Source organism: Neolamprologus brichardi, chromosome 23 (genome assembly GCF_056152115.1).
Source record: "Neolamprologus brichardi isolate AB-2024 chromosome 23, ASM5615211v1, whole genome shotgun sequence".
Taxonomy (NCBI): domain Eukaryota; kingdom Metazoa; phylum Chordata; class Actinopteri; order Cichliformes; family Cichlidae; genus Neolamprologus; species Neolamprologus brichardi.
The window spans coordinates 6,495,894-6,511,286 of NC_142125.1; the positions used below are offsets into that span (position 1 = coordinate 6,495,894).

Below are 15,393 nucleotides of genomic sequence, written 5' to 3' on the forward strand. Positions count from 1 at the left end.
CCGGATTTGGGGTCTGCAGCCTTAAAGGCCGCATTTCAAGGCTGATTACATCACAGCGACAAGACGAAGGCTGTCCCAATTCAAAGGCTGCTTGAAATGCGGCTCTCAAATGCATCCTTAATTTCCCTGAGTTTTAAGGATGGGTCAGTGTAGCCTTCATGGCCCAACATATCCCAGATTTCATAGCGCGGCTGTGGTGTGGATAATTTTGCCGAAAAAAACGGCGGAAGCGGAGCCGCTGAAGAGTAAACTTTCAGAAGTAAGTACTGAATATTATGTCACTTATTTATGCGCAAATGTTTTTATAATGAAGAACATTAAAGCATTACTGTTGGCCACATGTTGGGAAAGTTATGTGACATTAGCGATGTTTGTACTAACTTGGTTTTAAAGCCTTTACTTCAAAATATACGCCGTTCAATAGTTGACTTTAATCTTACAGAGAATGTGATGATTTTATGGATAATTAAAGGCAGTCATATATCCACAAACACAACAAGCTGAAAGTCAGTGATGCTGCTCGGTTTGCAGTCCTGAATATCACGGCACAAGCAGGATTCACTGCACTGTTAATGTTAGCTATGTTATATTGCTGCCTCTGTTCGGTGGTGTCGAGCCAAACGGACTTTAACGTGTGTTTGAACGAGCTGACGGTTCACTCGTTAACCTGAAAGGAAGATGCTTTAATCACAGGAGTCACACGTGTCCACTGTACCATCTGGGAACTCTTCTTGTTTCGTAATAACACAATCCTCCTTCTTTTGTGCTGTTTTGTAGCAGTGTATACACCTGAGACTGTCACCTGTCTGTCTGTCCTGCACTCTCTCTCTTTTTCTTTCTCTCTGATTGTTTAATAAAAGTATGAACATGTATTTATAAGTTACACTTGTGTTTGAATCCTGCAGCTTATCACACATTTGATTTCCATGTGTGATAACTGCAAGTGTCCAGAGTGAGGACAGACTGAGGGACCCACTGCTGCACATCATCTGTGAGGCTTTGCACCCCTGATGATCCACCAGGACAAACTCAGCAGTGTGTGAGGAAGAGGAGGAGGAAGAGCCAGCAGCAGCTGACAGATGGAGAGAATAGACAGACTGTTCCCTGTTTGTGAAGGACTGCTAGAAAAGTTTAACATAACTAATTGTCTGTCCTGAATCAGTCTTATTAGGTAATGTTCAAATAATGTTATCATTCCAGTGTTTTCAGTGTGGGAGAAAGTACTCAGGGCCTTCAAGTTACACACTATGAAAGGCAGCAACAAGTTTAATATTCAGAAACCTAAAGTATGTATCAGCAGCAGAATGGACCTAAAAATAAATGTTTGTTTCAGTTCTATGAAGCTTTGAGTATTTTGGATTAGTATTACTGCTGTGTTTGTTGCATCATATTGCTGTAATTGTTTATATGCTTTATATATTCTGAGGTAAGTTGATCTATAGTGTTACATCATATTCTATAAGGATGTTATGTGTTTGTATACTTTCTGCCCAGTTTGACCCATTTAGCAGAAGTCAGCCTGTTTAAGGCTCTGATATCTATTCTGTGTGACTTAAAGCAGTTATGAGATGGTCTGATTTTCTCACCCAATAAAGGAATATTCAATATATCAGTCTACTCTTCATTCTATCAGAAACAGTTATCACAGCTCATACAATTTCTTTTTACACATGTATGTAAGCAATGAGCCAAATGTAGTAATGCCAACATACTGAAGGAACAACATTTGTCTCTTATATATGATACACTTATATATGCACTGTCAAAGATACTTGTCTTTGAGTGAAGATTTAAGGTGATAAGACATATAAATAACTGCAACTTGAATCTGTACTGAGGCTCAGTATTTGACACAGAGTTCATGTTCACTGCTGAAATAGCTAATAATGATTAATATAATAACTATAATATTGGCCATATTATATTTACATTACCAAAGTGATATGACTTTAGTCTCATGAACAACATTAGCTAATTGTTATTTACTAACTAATCTTAAATGACTGTTCAGTACAGAAATGAAGCCCAAAAATCATGTTTTACAGTCCTGTGGTCTCAGCCTCAGATACTTATCAAATCACACAAAGCTCTTGTAGAAACAAACAAACAAATGAACAAAATATGTTTTCCTTCATTTCTGTCTTGCCGTTTATTTTGCAAATCGAGCTCAACACTGCCCCTAGCTTCCTGGAGCACTTCCGTTGTGTTTTGGAGTTTGCAAGTGTTTTGGAGTTTGCAAGTGTTTTGGAGTTTGTAGTGCTTTGTCTCTAGGGGCCAAACCTGCAAACAAATTGTTGTATAGAGATTAATTATTGGTCAGCATTTAATGACTAACAAACGACTCTGTTACTTTAACTTCCCCTTGTTCAGTTCAACTTGCTTTCCCCCTTTTTAAAAAAAATACATTTTAAACAATTAATCACTATTCTCTTAAGACAGTGTATTTACATAAAAGCGATCCATTCGAATAAAAGGCACACCGATATCTTTTGTTAACTGTATCATTTTAAATAATTTTTCTTTAAAGTTCTCTTCATTATTCTTCCCACATTCCAAACCAAATTAGGATTCGGGTTTCAAGATAAGCACCTTATCTTAACCGCCCAGTAGGTTAAAGGCATTGGCACCCAATGCCTTTAACCTACTGGGCGGTTTAAACTTTTCACACACTGAGTGTGTTGTTTTCTTTGGCTCTGAATATGTTATGTAATTATGGCAAGAACCCAAAGGTCGACAGAAGAAGAATACCAACTACTGTAAACCATACAGGCCAGTAGAGGTCTGAAATATACTGCTCAAAAACTGATCGTGCTTAAATCACAAATGAGATCTTTGTGAATGAAATATTTAATAAATATATTACATAATTATTTGAGAAAAAAACAAAGTAGACTGTCAGTGAAAAACAAAGCCATAATCTTTCTAAATTTAACTAAAAGGTAAACGTTTCATTTCTCAGGTGTTTTCTTAATTAATAAATGTACGAAAATAATAACCCTACACTGAAAGCACACCGTGTGTCTAAGACCTGAAACAAGCACTGTTACCTGTTTCCTCCTAAACGTAGCCCTAAAGTTTCCTAACTTCATACACTGTTACAACTCCGATTTTTCTTAACCACCTGGTACAGGTGTAACAATTGTAACAGAGTGTCTTAGAGATGTAGTGTAATTTTACATTGGTTAAGTCTTAACCACGCGCTTTTATTTTGAAAGCGTCTTTCCACGTCCTCTGGTAATAAAACAATCATCGTCATATTTGCAGATATAGCAAATCTGAACATTAAGCGACAGCCTAACTAAGCGAAGCCATGGAGACATTATACAGCCTTCTTGGCTCAGAGTGGATAGACGGCAGGAGCATTTTAATCTTTTTGTTTGTTCTTCTGCTTACGACTGAAGTTTTGAAGAACAGAGTGCCAAAAAACTTTCCTCCCGGACCGAGGGCTCTGCCTTTCATTGGAAATCTTCATCGCATCAGACCTGATAGAATTCATCTGCAGTTTGCAGAGGTAAACATACTGCTACTACTACTACTAATTGTTATTAATAAAATATCATGTTATAAAAATAACGTGCCCCAGGCATTAAAAGTGGTATTTTTTTTTTTACCGAAATAAGACACGTAGGATGCGGTGAACAAGTGGGTCTTCAACTTAGCTTTAAAAACCTCCACAGAGCATGCCTTGAAGGAGGTTGTTCTACAAAAGTGGGGCATGAAAAGAACTTGTAGAAGGCCAGAATCCTGACATATGACCTCTTTATTGGACAAGAGTGTAACTATCAATAACCGTACAAATATCAATTTCATTTTGTACAAATCTGGCCAACTGTCTGAAGTTTGTGTGGTTTTCCATCTGAGCAGATGAAGCTTCCTGCACCATCTTTTCAACATCCTAATATGTTGATCCTAATATTCTTGTTACTAAAAACTCATTCTGAAGTATGCTTTCACTAACTCAGAGGGTATAGCAAACGTGGCAGTTTGTCGTGAAACAACTACTGTAATCTCCACATTTTGACTTTTTTCTCTAAATAGACTTTTTTGACTTTTTTCCCAGAAACATAATTTCGCCTTTTTTCAAAGAACAGTATTTTGACTTTTTTCTCAAAATACATTTTTGATCTTATTCTCAAAATGATCAACAGCATTTTTTTTTCTCGCCCTAATACTCCATTATCATGAGTTACCAGTGGGCTGGAAAGTAATAAACAAACAGACAGTGCATTTATAAAGCAGGTTAATTGCTTTTAATTGCTTTTAAAATGTGCAATAGAGCAGAACAGTCACAGAGTTTAACATTGTCTTAAATATTTTCTTATATAAAATGCCTACCTATGGTATGAATAAAGTATTTGTTATCTTGTCTTTTTGGTTATTTATTGAGAGAAAGGGACGTTGCTGTATGTGAAGCTGTATTTTATTCAGAAGAAGCTGTATTAATATTGGCTTTCTTAAGAGGAAATAGCCAAAATTATGAAGCGGTCACCCAAATGAGGCAGATCCCAACCCAACACTGAACAGAATCTTCTGTTCATGTTCAGTTTGCAGAGAAACATGGAAACATATTCAGCCTTCGATTCTTTGGTCAAAGAACTGTGATCATTAATGGCTACAAGCTTGTCAAAGAAGCCCTAATCCAACGAGGAGAAGACTTCATGGATCGCCCCAGCCTACCAATGTTTGAAGAATTGGTTGGGAATAAAGGTGATAATTTTCCTTGAAAAGTTTTTCAAGATGTTTTAATAAGACCAGCATCATCTGACTATTTGGCAATGTTAAAACGTAGGTCAGTATTTTAATGACCTTATTTTTAAGTTACTTTGGGCCTAATGCAGTTTTGTTTTTCCAAAAGGTCTTGTGATATCAAATGGGTATCAGTGGAAGCAACAGAGGAGATTTGCTCTTCACACACTCAGAAACTTTGGTCTGGGCAAGAAGACCCTGGAGTTATCCATCCAGCAGGAGTGCCAGTATCTCACAGAGGGTTTTGCAGATCATCAAGGCACACACATACACAAACACAAAACCTACACATTTTTTTTACATAATCGAAATTAATTATGAGTTTGCTTTTAATGTTTTGTCTAATGGACATATGCTCTTTCAGGAAAACCTTTTAATACCCAGTCACTGTTAAACAACGCTGTGTCCAACATCATTTGCTGTTTGGTGTTTGGGAATCGTTTTGAGTACACTGACAAGCAGTTTCAGTCTATTCTGGAACTCTTCAGTGAGATAGTGTACTTGGAGGGAGGCGTGTGGGCACAGGTGAAACTCTTTCACATACCTTAGTGTTGTTTGATTCAGGATTTAAAAATAACAAATAAGAAACTTTAACTGAACTTTTTTGTGCAGCCCAAGTGAAAGCTGTTTTTGCAAACGGAGCAGTTAGTGGAGCATAGCTATTGTTCACATTAGACTCCACCAGGGCTGTGCCTCGTCTCAGACTCTCAGACTGATATCTCAACGCAGATTATCTTTCCTGAAATATTTTACTGTTGTGTTCCTTTAACTGCAGTGGAGGAAGAAAGTTACTTATGAAATCTGCTGTGGTGTAAAAGAGATTTTAATTACTATTAAAGTATGCTTCAAAATTGTGTTTAAATGATTTTACTCGGTTACTTTTCATTACTGCCTACTTTTACAAAATTTGACCTATTACTGCTACTGTCTTCCTGTTCTGTAGCTTTACAACACATTACCCTGGCTGATGAGGTGGCTGCCTGGACCTCACCAAAAAATATTCACTCTGATCCAAAAGATAATTGATTTTGTAGAAGTCAAGATCAAAGAACACAGAGAAAATCTCAACCCATCATCACCAAGAGACTACATTGATGCTTTTCTCATAGAAATGGGGGAGGTAAGTGTTTTCAAAATGTGTTCTTGTTCATTTAAACTTTCTAAAAAAACATGCCTTTTATTTCCTGCTTCTGGCTTTTGTGAATCTGATAGAAGGAGGACGAAGACTCTGGTTTTAGTCTCAGCAATTTGTGTTTTTGCACCCTGGACTTGTTTGGTGCTGGAACTGAAACCACTACAACTACTTTACGCTGGGGACTGCTATACATGATCTACTACCCTGACATTCAAGGTGTGTATGAACAATATTGATTCTGAATACACACTTGTGACCATCTTTCTATTAGTTTTTTTCAGAGATTTTGACAGGTTTGTAGCTTAAACCTATTCGCTGGAACATTCAAGACAATTTAACTACACAGCAAAGCAAGACACGAGTAGGCAAAGTTCTTTATGTTTCTCGTGCACGGGAGAGAATTGGACAAACGCCGTTCCTTCGCTTGACCCCAGTTGCTCTCGTCCGTTCCCCCGTAACACTGATCTTTTATTTAGGTTACATGAATATACATAGGTGTATTAACATATGACGTATACATACACACAAAGAGTACCTTGCCTGTGCGTTGTGTAAGTATGTCTGTGTGTGTGTGTGTGACCCCATAAATGACTTCCCCAAACCTAATAAATATATATTTCTAGGCATAAATGACAATCCAACAATACAAATCTAACAGATTTCTCACAGATCATTCTTGTGTTGGTTAATTTTGTTCATTTTATTTCAGTTTTATTTTTTAATCCAGGTTCCTTTTATTAGTGCCAAATTGTGACAACAGCCACCAGTTCATGTTCTCACTATGTGCAGAAAAAGTCCAGGCTGAGATCGATGCTGTGATTGGTTCATCCAGACAGCCGTCTATGACTGACAGAGAAAACATGCCGTATACTGATGCGGTCATCCATGAGATCCAGAGAGTGGGCAACATCATTCCCCTCAATGTGGCCCATGTTGCAAACAAGGACACAACATTGGATAAGTACACTATCCCAAAGGTACATAAAGGAATTGGAAGATGAATTTTTTTTATAGCACTTTTTGGTGTTTTTTGTTTTCTCAGATACATTTTGAATGAAAAAGTTGTCATTTTATCATCTAATGCCAGGACTCTCAAAGTTTGTTGTCCTCAATAACATTTTGTTTTGAAGAAGAACCACTCAGTGCATCATGGAAACTATATGTTTTATCAAAAAAGAAAGTTCTAAGCTTAATCTTGAAAGTACAGAGGGTGTCTGCCTCCCACATCCAAACTGGGAGAAACAGAAGAGGGGCCTGAAAGCTGAAGGCTCTGCCTCCTATTCTACTTTTAAATGCACTGGGAACCACAAGTTTTATAGAAGTTAATATGAATGAAATATGCTCTTTCTTTCTAGTCCCATTTGGATCATCTGAAGGCTTTTCAGCGAGCATTTCGAGCAACCTGTTAATAATGAATAGATGATTGTAGAAGTAATAAATGCATGAACAATCAGCAATACCAGAAACACGTATGACACGCTGATTAGAACAAACACTAGACATGTTTAAATAACGCTTCTAACTGGCAGTATTTTCTCAGGGTACAATGATCATACCTGCTCTACACTCGGTCTTAAATGACGAGACAATGTGGGAAACTCCAAACTCCTTCAACCCTCAACACTTTCTCGACCAGGATGGTAAATTCAGGAGGAGAGAGGCCTTCCTTCCCTTTTCTACAGGTTAGTCAGTTTTTACAGTTCCTCAAAATCCAGTTAAAGGCTCTTTAAAGCCAAGTGCTTTAAGGAGGCAAGATTACTAAAGTATTATGTCTTTGGTAGGGGATCGGTCTCTTAATGGTATCTCTGTTAAGTTCCAGAGCTGCAGCAATAATCTGTGATCAAAGTGATTAACTTCTAAATTGAGTGAATAAAACTTGTGTCTCATTGTGTACTCAGGCAAGCGCTCATGTCTTGGAGAACAGCTGGCCAGGATGGAGTTATTCTTGTTTTTTACTTCCCTCCTTCAGAGGTTCTCATTCTCTGCACCTGCTGGAGAGCAGCCCAGTCTGGAGTTCAAGTTAGGAGGCACTCGCAGTCCCAAACCTTACCGCCTCTGTGCCGTGCCACGTTAAACCACCAGTTCTTGTAAACCGAGGGCATACCTTTCTCAGCACAATGAATCACAACTAATCACTGTCTTCCATTATTATTACACTGTCTTCCAGCTAATCTATTCTATTCTATTACATTTGTTGTAATGAATGATGATCTCCTATATTACAATTTTAGAAGAATGCCAGTTGTGATTTTTTTTTTGTCCTCTCTGTATTAAAGGACTGTTTTCAAATATGCAGTAAATACATTCTCTTCCAACTTTCTTAAAGTCTTTTCCAGTGCACATTAAATTTGTCAGACCTACCAGACTCAATGTGCTCATATAAATCACACTGTCATTAGGATTTGTGTTTAAGGTCACAATATAGTTTCAGACTGAGCTTTAACAGGTGGGAGTGCAGTTCATTTCAATGCTGTTTATCAGTTTGAGAATGCATGATGTAATCTGGACACTTCAGTTTCAATAAAAACTTTACTCTTTATTTAAAGGCTTTCAGAGTCACGTGTTGTCTTCATGAATAAATCACCACATTCTGGCATGTGAAGAAATAAAGAACTTTTCTTGGGTGTAAATCAAACCTTTGCCTTTGCACACAAAGCAAATTCTGAGGTGTTCTTTATCTTCACATGTGCATGATATCAAATAACCAGTGAGAGAATGTCACCACATCTAAAGTAACCATGGTGAGGCAAATATTTAAATCCTTAAGTGAAAGCACTATTACCACCCAAATACTTCTAGTGACCAATAATTTAGCAATCTTAAGATTATAAACAAAGGATAATTATAGGCTGGATGTGAACCGCATTGCTGGCTGGAGCTTTTGTGTGGAATCTGCCTGTTCTTTGTACAGACACACAATGGGACACACCTCCAAAAGTTTCAGATTGGTGACAGCAAAACTGTGAGATTAAGAGGACTGAGGTACAACTGGAGCAGGTTGAGAGGTTGAATGGGTGCATTGGAGGCTTCAACCCCTAAACTGGGAGAGTGCATTCAGCAGATTACAGGTTCTAAAGTTCAACTTCTGAAGTCTCTGTTGAGAAAAAATCAAGTTCTATGAACATCTACAGAAACTAAGGGATCTGCTTAAACCACCATTATAGCCAGTGAAGGTTTTACTATGCTAATATGCGCTTTTCAAAGAGAAATCTGTGTTACTATATTGCCTTTTGGCCATTGGACCCCTCTGCAGCAGCTGCAGGTACAACAAGAGAGCACTGAGCACTGTTTTCACAACCTAGCATGCCCCAGCTGCATGCTTACCGCATGCATTTGGTACCAAACCTCAGATCTGTTGTGGTGGCGCAGTTAAGAGTGTTATCCCATCCCCGACACATCTGACGAATAAGCGGAGCAAACGTTCTCACGTGTTTTGATTCTCCTTTTTCTCTTTGTGAAAAGAAACCAAAGCTCGAGGGGGAACGCTACAAGTTAACAAATCGATCAACTGATTGTTACCTGTAAACGAACTACAGGTCAGCACAAACAAGTGAAGACATGGAGACATTATACAGTGTCCTGGGCTTAGAGTGGATAGACTTCAGCAGCATTTTCTTATTCCTGTGTGTTTTTCTGCTCCTGACTGATTTTTTGAAGAACAGAGTGCCGAGAAATTTTCCTCCTGGACCCTGGGCTCTTCCTTTCATCGGCGATCTTCATCGCATCAGACCTAGCAGACTTCACCTGCAGTTCACAGAGGTATGACACTATACATAAGAATAATATGTTATATTAAACAAATTGCTGACAGGTTAAAGTAACACTCTAGTTTGACCGCTTTTAAAATGCACATTTATTGTTTTCATTAGAGGATTAAACTTAAAGATTTTATGCTAAGTTTAGAGTTTAAGATGAAGACACCAGGCCTGCCCAATAAAGTCACTCTGCCTCATCAACTGAATTGTACTGATACACTTTATGTTACACTAATCAAATGTGCAAGTTATATTTTGTTATTCGATTCGCAATAGCTTTGTGCTTCTGTAGGTCAGACTGATCATTGAGCAGTTCATGCAGCTGGTTTTATAACATTACCGACAATGAAATAATGTCACTCCTGCTTTGCTTTTGCAATCAAACACAAACATTTTTGCACTTTTATAAACGTGCTCACATTTCTCTGCGGTATGAGTGTGCTATGCGTGTGTAGGTTTAAATCTGCATTGCGTGTGTAAGGGTATGGAGGGCTTGGAGTGTCAATAAATACATTATTAAATATTTAATTAAATGTATCATTAAAGAATTAAAATGTTAAATATTTAAATAATAAAAATATTAGTAATTAATACAAAAAATTAATTAAAAATGAATGAGTTAATAAATTCTTTAAATGATGATACTCGATTTTTAAGTAATTATTTATATATGTAATTATTTTCATATATATATTTTTTCATATATATATATATATTTCTACATGGGGCGATTGTGGCTCAAGAGTTCGGAGTTCGCCTTGTAATCGGAAGGTTGCCGGTTCGAGCCCCGGCTTGGACAGTCTCAGTCATTGTGTCCTTGGGCAAGACACTTCACCCGTTGCCTACTGGTGGTGGTCAGAGGGCCCGGTGGCGCCAGTGTCCGGCAGCCTCGCCTCTGTCAGTGCGCCCCAGGGTGGCTGTGGCTACAATGTAGCTGCCATCACCAGTGTGTGAATGTGTGTGTGGATGACTGGTTGTGTAAAGCGCTTTGGGGTCCTTAGGGACTAGAAAAGCGCTATACAAATACAGACCATTTACATATTTATCATGTTGGCAATCACCTAGCAGCATGTAAAAATGACCTTGGATTTAGCCTTAAGCATCATTTCATTTTCATTTCAGAACTGTAGCATGTTATTTATATCCATAAAAGGTGAATTATAAATGCCTAGCAACCACCTGGCAGTGGGTTAAAAAAAAGTATCAAATAAACAACATCTACCACCATTTTTTTAAACTTCTTTTCAGTGTGATTAGGATATTGTAAACTCCTGCAATAATACAGCGAAAACCCCAGCAACCATCAATCACATGGCAACAAACTGCATTTTAGCAGAACGAAATCTCAAGCAGCACCAGGCTCGGGGACGGGTAACTATCTGCCGCGACTGGTTTGGGGTGAGGGGATGGAAACAGTACGAAAACATAGTGTGCAAGAGAGTCAGAGATTAATAAAAACGAATGTTTAAATGCAAAGTGATGTATAAAAACACAGTTGTCATCCTCACAAACACACCTGTCCACTCTCTGTGTTCAGTTTGCAGAGAAATATGGAAAAATTTTCAGCCTTCGACTCTTTGGTGGAAGAGTTGTGGTGCTTAATGGCTACAAGCTTTTGAGAGAAGCGCTGGTCCAACAAGGAGAAGATTTCACAGATCGTCCTGCAGTACCCATATTTGAAGACTTATTTGGGAATAATGGTGTTTTCTTTTCTTTTCCTTTGTTTCCCCAAAAGAATCTCATTAGCAGTAATTAGACCAGCAGCATCAGTGTGTGTGTGTGTGTGTGTCCAAAGGTCTTGTGATGTCAAATGGGTATCAGTGGAAGCAGCAGAGGAGATTTACTCTTCATACACTCAGAAACTTTGGTCTGGGCAAGAAGACCCTGGAGTTTTCCATCCAGCAGGAGTGCCAGTATCTCACAGAGGCCTTTGCGGATCATCAAGGCACACACAAACACACACTTAGAAATTGCACAAACATCATTACTCAACAAGCCTTTTACTGCCTCGTATTCTCATTGTCTCTTTATTCTACAGGGAAGCCTGTTAATGCCCAGCCACTGTTAAACAACGCCGTGTCAAACATCATCTGCTGTTTGGTATTTGGGGATCGATTTGAGTACACTGATGAGCAGTATCAGTCTATTCTTAATAACTTTACCGAGATAGTACGTTTACAGGGAACCACAGTGGCACAGGTAACCTCCTTTAAAAAGGCAACAGCATTTATTAAGCTTATTACATCACAACATGTCCTGAATACATATGTCATATATAGTTAAGTAACAAACATCACCTTATTAAATTCAAATGTATTGATCTAAAAATACTTTTTTTTACTGAACATCCATAATTGGAAAGTGTATTAATAATTATCTAGATTAACCTTTAATTTTAGTGGTCACTGAAACATAAACTGAGTGTATAGAATCACCAAACTGAAATGGTTTGTTGACTTTGCTCTAAAATAAGGTTTAAAAGATTTAATTTTTCCCTGGATGTTAGACTTCCATCAATATCTTTGGATCTGTGGAATTCCCCAACACATGTTAATTCAGGGTCCTTTGAGTACCATAGAGAAATACACAGGTAGAAATGTCACAGTTGTTTCCAGACCATCATATGATTTGGTAACTGTCTTCCTGTTCTGTAGATGTATAACACAATGCCTTGGCTGGTGAAGTGGCTGCCTGGACCTCATCGGCAGATATTAACTTTAAAACGACACATAACTGATTTCATAAAAACGAAAATCAGAGAACACATAGAAAACTTTAACCCAGTATCACCGAGAGATTACATCGATGCCTTTCTCATAGAAATGGGAGAGGTAAGTGGTGTGCTGTGTTTTCTTTTTTGCATTTCAAATGAAATATGTCAACAGTCATTTATTCCTGTCTCTGCTAGAAGGAGGGCAGTGATTCAGTTTTTGATCACAGCACTTTAAGTGCGTGCACTATGGACCTGTTTTTTGCTGGAAGCGAAACTACAACCACTACTTTACACTGGGGACTACTTTACATGATCTTCTACCCTGACATACAAGGTGTGCATAATATCCACCATGCTTGCATACTGTGTAATCATCTTGCCATCACATATTGATTGTAGGTGGAATGAGAATTTTCTCCCCAGTTATCTGTGCAGCAGACAGCACTCAGTTATTATGGCTTTTAATTTATTTTTTTAAGTCTCACTCCTTTCAGTTTAGTTTTGGTTTTTTAGTTTATTTTCATCTTAAGCTTTATTTTTAAACTTGTTTCCTGTTTTCACTCCACAGAGAGAGTCCAGGCTGAGATCGATGCTGTGATTGGTTCATCCAGACAGCCGTCTATGACTGACAGAGAAAACATGCCCTATACTGATGCGGTCATCCATGAGATCCAGAGAATGGGCAACATTATCCCCTTCAATGTGGCCCGCAGTGCAAGCAAGGACACCAAAATTGATAAGTACACAATCCCAAAGGTACACAATCCACTAACAATTTTAGTGCCTCTTTTTTTCCAAGTCAAACTTTCTGGCTTAGCATTTTAAACCTCCAGGAACCAACCCGACCCCCCACCCCAAACATAAAAAGCAAATAAATACACAATACACAAATAAAACCAAAAAGAAACAAACAAACTGTTGAAACAAGGTGATTATCACGTCCTTTCTAAGTATTCAGGAGATCCTACACTTGCTCTAAGACCTCAGCTTTGTTATTTGTCCATTTGGGACTGTTGTTGATACTTGATGATGCAAACATTATGGAGTTCTAACTTTAATTAAGTAGCTGTTCACTCTAGTTCACACCAGTGTTTCAAGTATTGTATAGGAAGACAGAAATCATGTGTTTATGTGAGCTTGAACCTGTAGGTGAGTGAGTCTTTCGAATATTGTTCAGAAAATGATCTAAATTCCTGATAAATCAGATGCATTTATTATTAACTGTAGTTATTGGCTAAAATATATGGAAATGGGATATTTTGTGAGATTTAAATAAGAACAGAATGCAGTGATTTGTAAGTTTTATAAACCAACATGTAACAGAAATATATTAGAAAACATGTCAGATGTTTAAATTGAGATATTTTACTATTTCTTAAAAACTATCAGCTTATTTTGAATCTGATTACAGAAACATGTCCTAAAAAGGTGGGATAGTAGAAGAGTCATGAAACTAAAAAAATATATAACAAATAAAACTCAAGACTGCCTAACAACTAAATTCCTATATAAGAAAGGATGGGACATTTTCTCCAAAAAAGTCCAGCAGCAGGTCTTCTCGGTTTGCAAATGAGTAAAAAAAATGAGTAAAAAGATGATATAGTACACAGTGGTAAACATGGTGTTGTCCCGATAAATTTTATTAGTTTAAATATCTGATATTTTTCTTTCTTTTGATTTTATTATTTTTTTTATTTATTACACTTTTAATTATTTTACAATTTTAGCATCTCAGTTTTTTGTGTCATACTTCTTCAAGGTACCATAATCCTGGCTACACTTGACTCGGTCCTACATGATGAGTCAATGTGGGAAACTCCACACTCTTTCAACCCCGAACACTTTCTGGACCAGGATGGTAAATTTCGCAAGAGAGATGCTTTCCTTCCATTTTCTGCAGGTTAGTTGTACATTAAAGCCTCTTGTACTGTTTTAGCCAAATGGCATGCATCCTTAGTTTGTTGCAGAAGTGTAGTAAACTCTGCGATATAGTGAATATCTTGAAAATTTTATAATAAAACTCATGTCTTATTGTTTATTCTCAGGTAAGCGTGTGTGTCTTGGAGAACAGCTGGCCAGGATGGAGTTGTTTTTGTTTTTCTCCTCCCTCCTTCAAAGGTTTTCTCTTTCGCCACCTGCTGGAGAGCAGCCCAGTCTGGAGTTCCAGTTGGGAGGCACACGCTGTCCCAAACCTTACCGCCTCTGTGCTGTACCGCGTTAAACCACCAGCTATGACAAACTGAAAACATCTGTTTTCCATCGCATTATCTATACCTGCTAAATAATTTCACCTCACAGCATGAGTATCTTAAAATTTTTCTTTTTTCTTCTTCTCACCATTCAGTCTACTGTATTCAACAAGTAAAAGTATAAAGGTTTACAATATAAACCTCCTAGGACCTGGCGTCCACATATGTGGACATCACCTTTTGGTTTGTCTCGACCAAAATACTAAATGTTGCTCTACAAGGGCCTGATACCCACTTACGAGGACAATATACTGCCACTGTTCTATTGAAATTTAAAATGAATGTCTTCTTATGTGGATCTCATTTTTCTCAGAAACAAAAATAAGGTAAAAAAAAAAAAATCAAATCAGATAGTTCTTTGTTTTTACATTCATCAGGTCCCAGTCAGCCCAAATAGCAAAGAGAAATTCAAAATGCACGCCACATAAGTGTTCAGGTCTTAGGAGGTTAAAGTACAACTTTTTAAGAGGTCACATTTCAAAGGGATGCAGGCAAACCAGAAAAATAGGTGGTGAAAGGGTGATCTTAATAACTGTAATCGTGTGAGTGTTTTTATTTTTCATACCAATGCTTGTAATGAAATTCACAATGTCAGAAAAAAAAATTGATTTTCTACATACACTTTCTTTTTTATTATGAACTTGTATTATCGACACTATCACTGACAGATTGTATTCACACTACCTCAACTGTTAAATAAAGTTATGTGGTAACATCTGGACTAATGTGATTATGTTTAAAGAAAAATATTTTAATCATAATTTTAAAGCCTTTGGGTTGGAGTCGTTGCTGGTT

General features: G+C 37.6%; 2 protein-coding genes across 5 annotated transcripts; both read left to right on the top strand.

Annotated features, from left to right (window-relative positions):
- The first annotated feature begins 3,221 nt into the window (after positions 1–3,221).
- On the top strand, positions 3,222–8,430 carry LOC148095987 (cytochrome P450 2J2-like). Its single transcript, XM_087836630.1, has 9 exons — positions 3,222–3,511; positions 4,545–4,707; positions 4,856–5,005; positions 5,111–5,271; positions 5,690–5,866; positions 5,959–6,097; positions 6,671–6,858; positions 7,422–7,563; positions 7,780–8,430. Exons 1-9 carry the CDS (start codon positions 3,311–3,313, stop codon positions 7,953–7,955), a joined length of 1,497 nt encoding a protein of 498 aa, XP_087692756.1. The 5' UTR covers positions 3,222–3,310; the 3' UTR covers positions 7,956–8,430.
- Positions 8,431–9,267: 837 nt separating this feature from the next.
- Positions 9,268–15,302, top strand: LOC148095988 (cytochrome P450 2J2-like). Of its 4 annotated transcripts, none has more exons than XM_087836651.1 (9): positions 9,268–9,640; positions 11,174–11,336; positions 11,432–11,581; positions 11,675–11,835; positions 12,291–12,467; positions 12,545–12,683; positions 12,918–13,103; positions 14,106–14,249; positions 14,395–15,302. In XM_087836651.1, exons 1-9 carry the CDS (start codon positions 9,440–9,442, stop codon positions 14,568–14,570), a joined length of 1,497 nt encoding a protein of 498 aa, XP_087692777.1. In that variant the 5' UTR covers positions 9,268–9,439; the 3' UTR covers positions 14,571–15,302. The 4 variants fall into 4 exon arrangements, with proteins under 4 accessions (XP_087692777.1, XP_087692778.1, XP_087692776.1 ...); XM_087836652.1 differs by having other exon boundaries at positions 11,174–11,310; positions 11,432–11,562; XM_087836650.1 differs by having other exon boundaries at positions 11,432–11,835.
- The last annotated feature ends 91 nt before the right edge of the window (positions 15,303–15,393 follow it).

Bases quoted from the DNA above. Each gene is read 5' to 3' on its own strand.
- LOC148095987 (XM_087836630.1), top strand. From the start codon at position 3,311: ATGGAGACATTATACAGCCTTCTTGGCTCAGAGTGGATAGACGGCAGG. The intron at 3,512-4,544 runs GTAAACATACTG...GTTCATGTTCAG, and splicing joins TTCATCTGCAGTTTGCAGAG to TTTGCAGAGAAACATGGAAA. The intron at 7,564-7,779 runs GTTAGTCAGTTT...TTGTGTACTCAG, and splicing joins CTTCCTTCCCTTTTCTACAG to GCAAGCGCTCATGTCTTGGA.
- LOC148095988 (XM_087836650.1), top strand. From the start codon at position 9,440: ATGGAGACATTATACAGTGTCCTGGGCTTAGAGTGGATAGACTTCAGC. The intron at 13,104-14,105 runs AGGTACACAATC...TCATACTTCTTC, and splicing joins TGATAAGTACACAATCCCAA to AAGGTACCATAATCCTGGCT. The intron at 14,250-14,394 runs GTTAGTTGTACA...GTTTATTCTCAG, and splicing joins TTTCCTTCCATTTTCTGCAG to GTAAGCGTGTGTGTCTTGGA.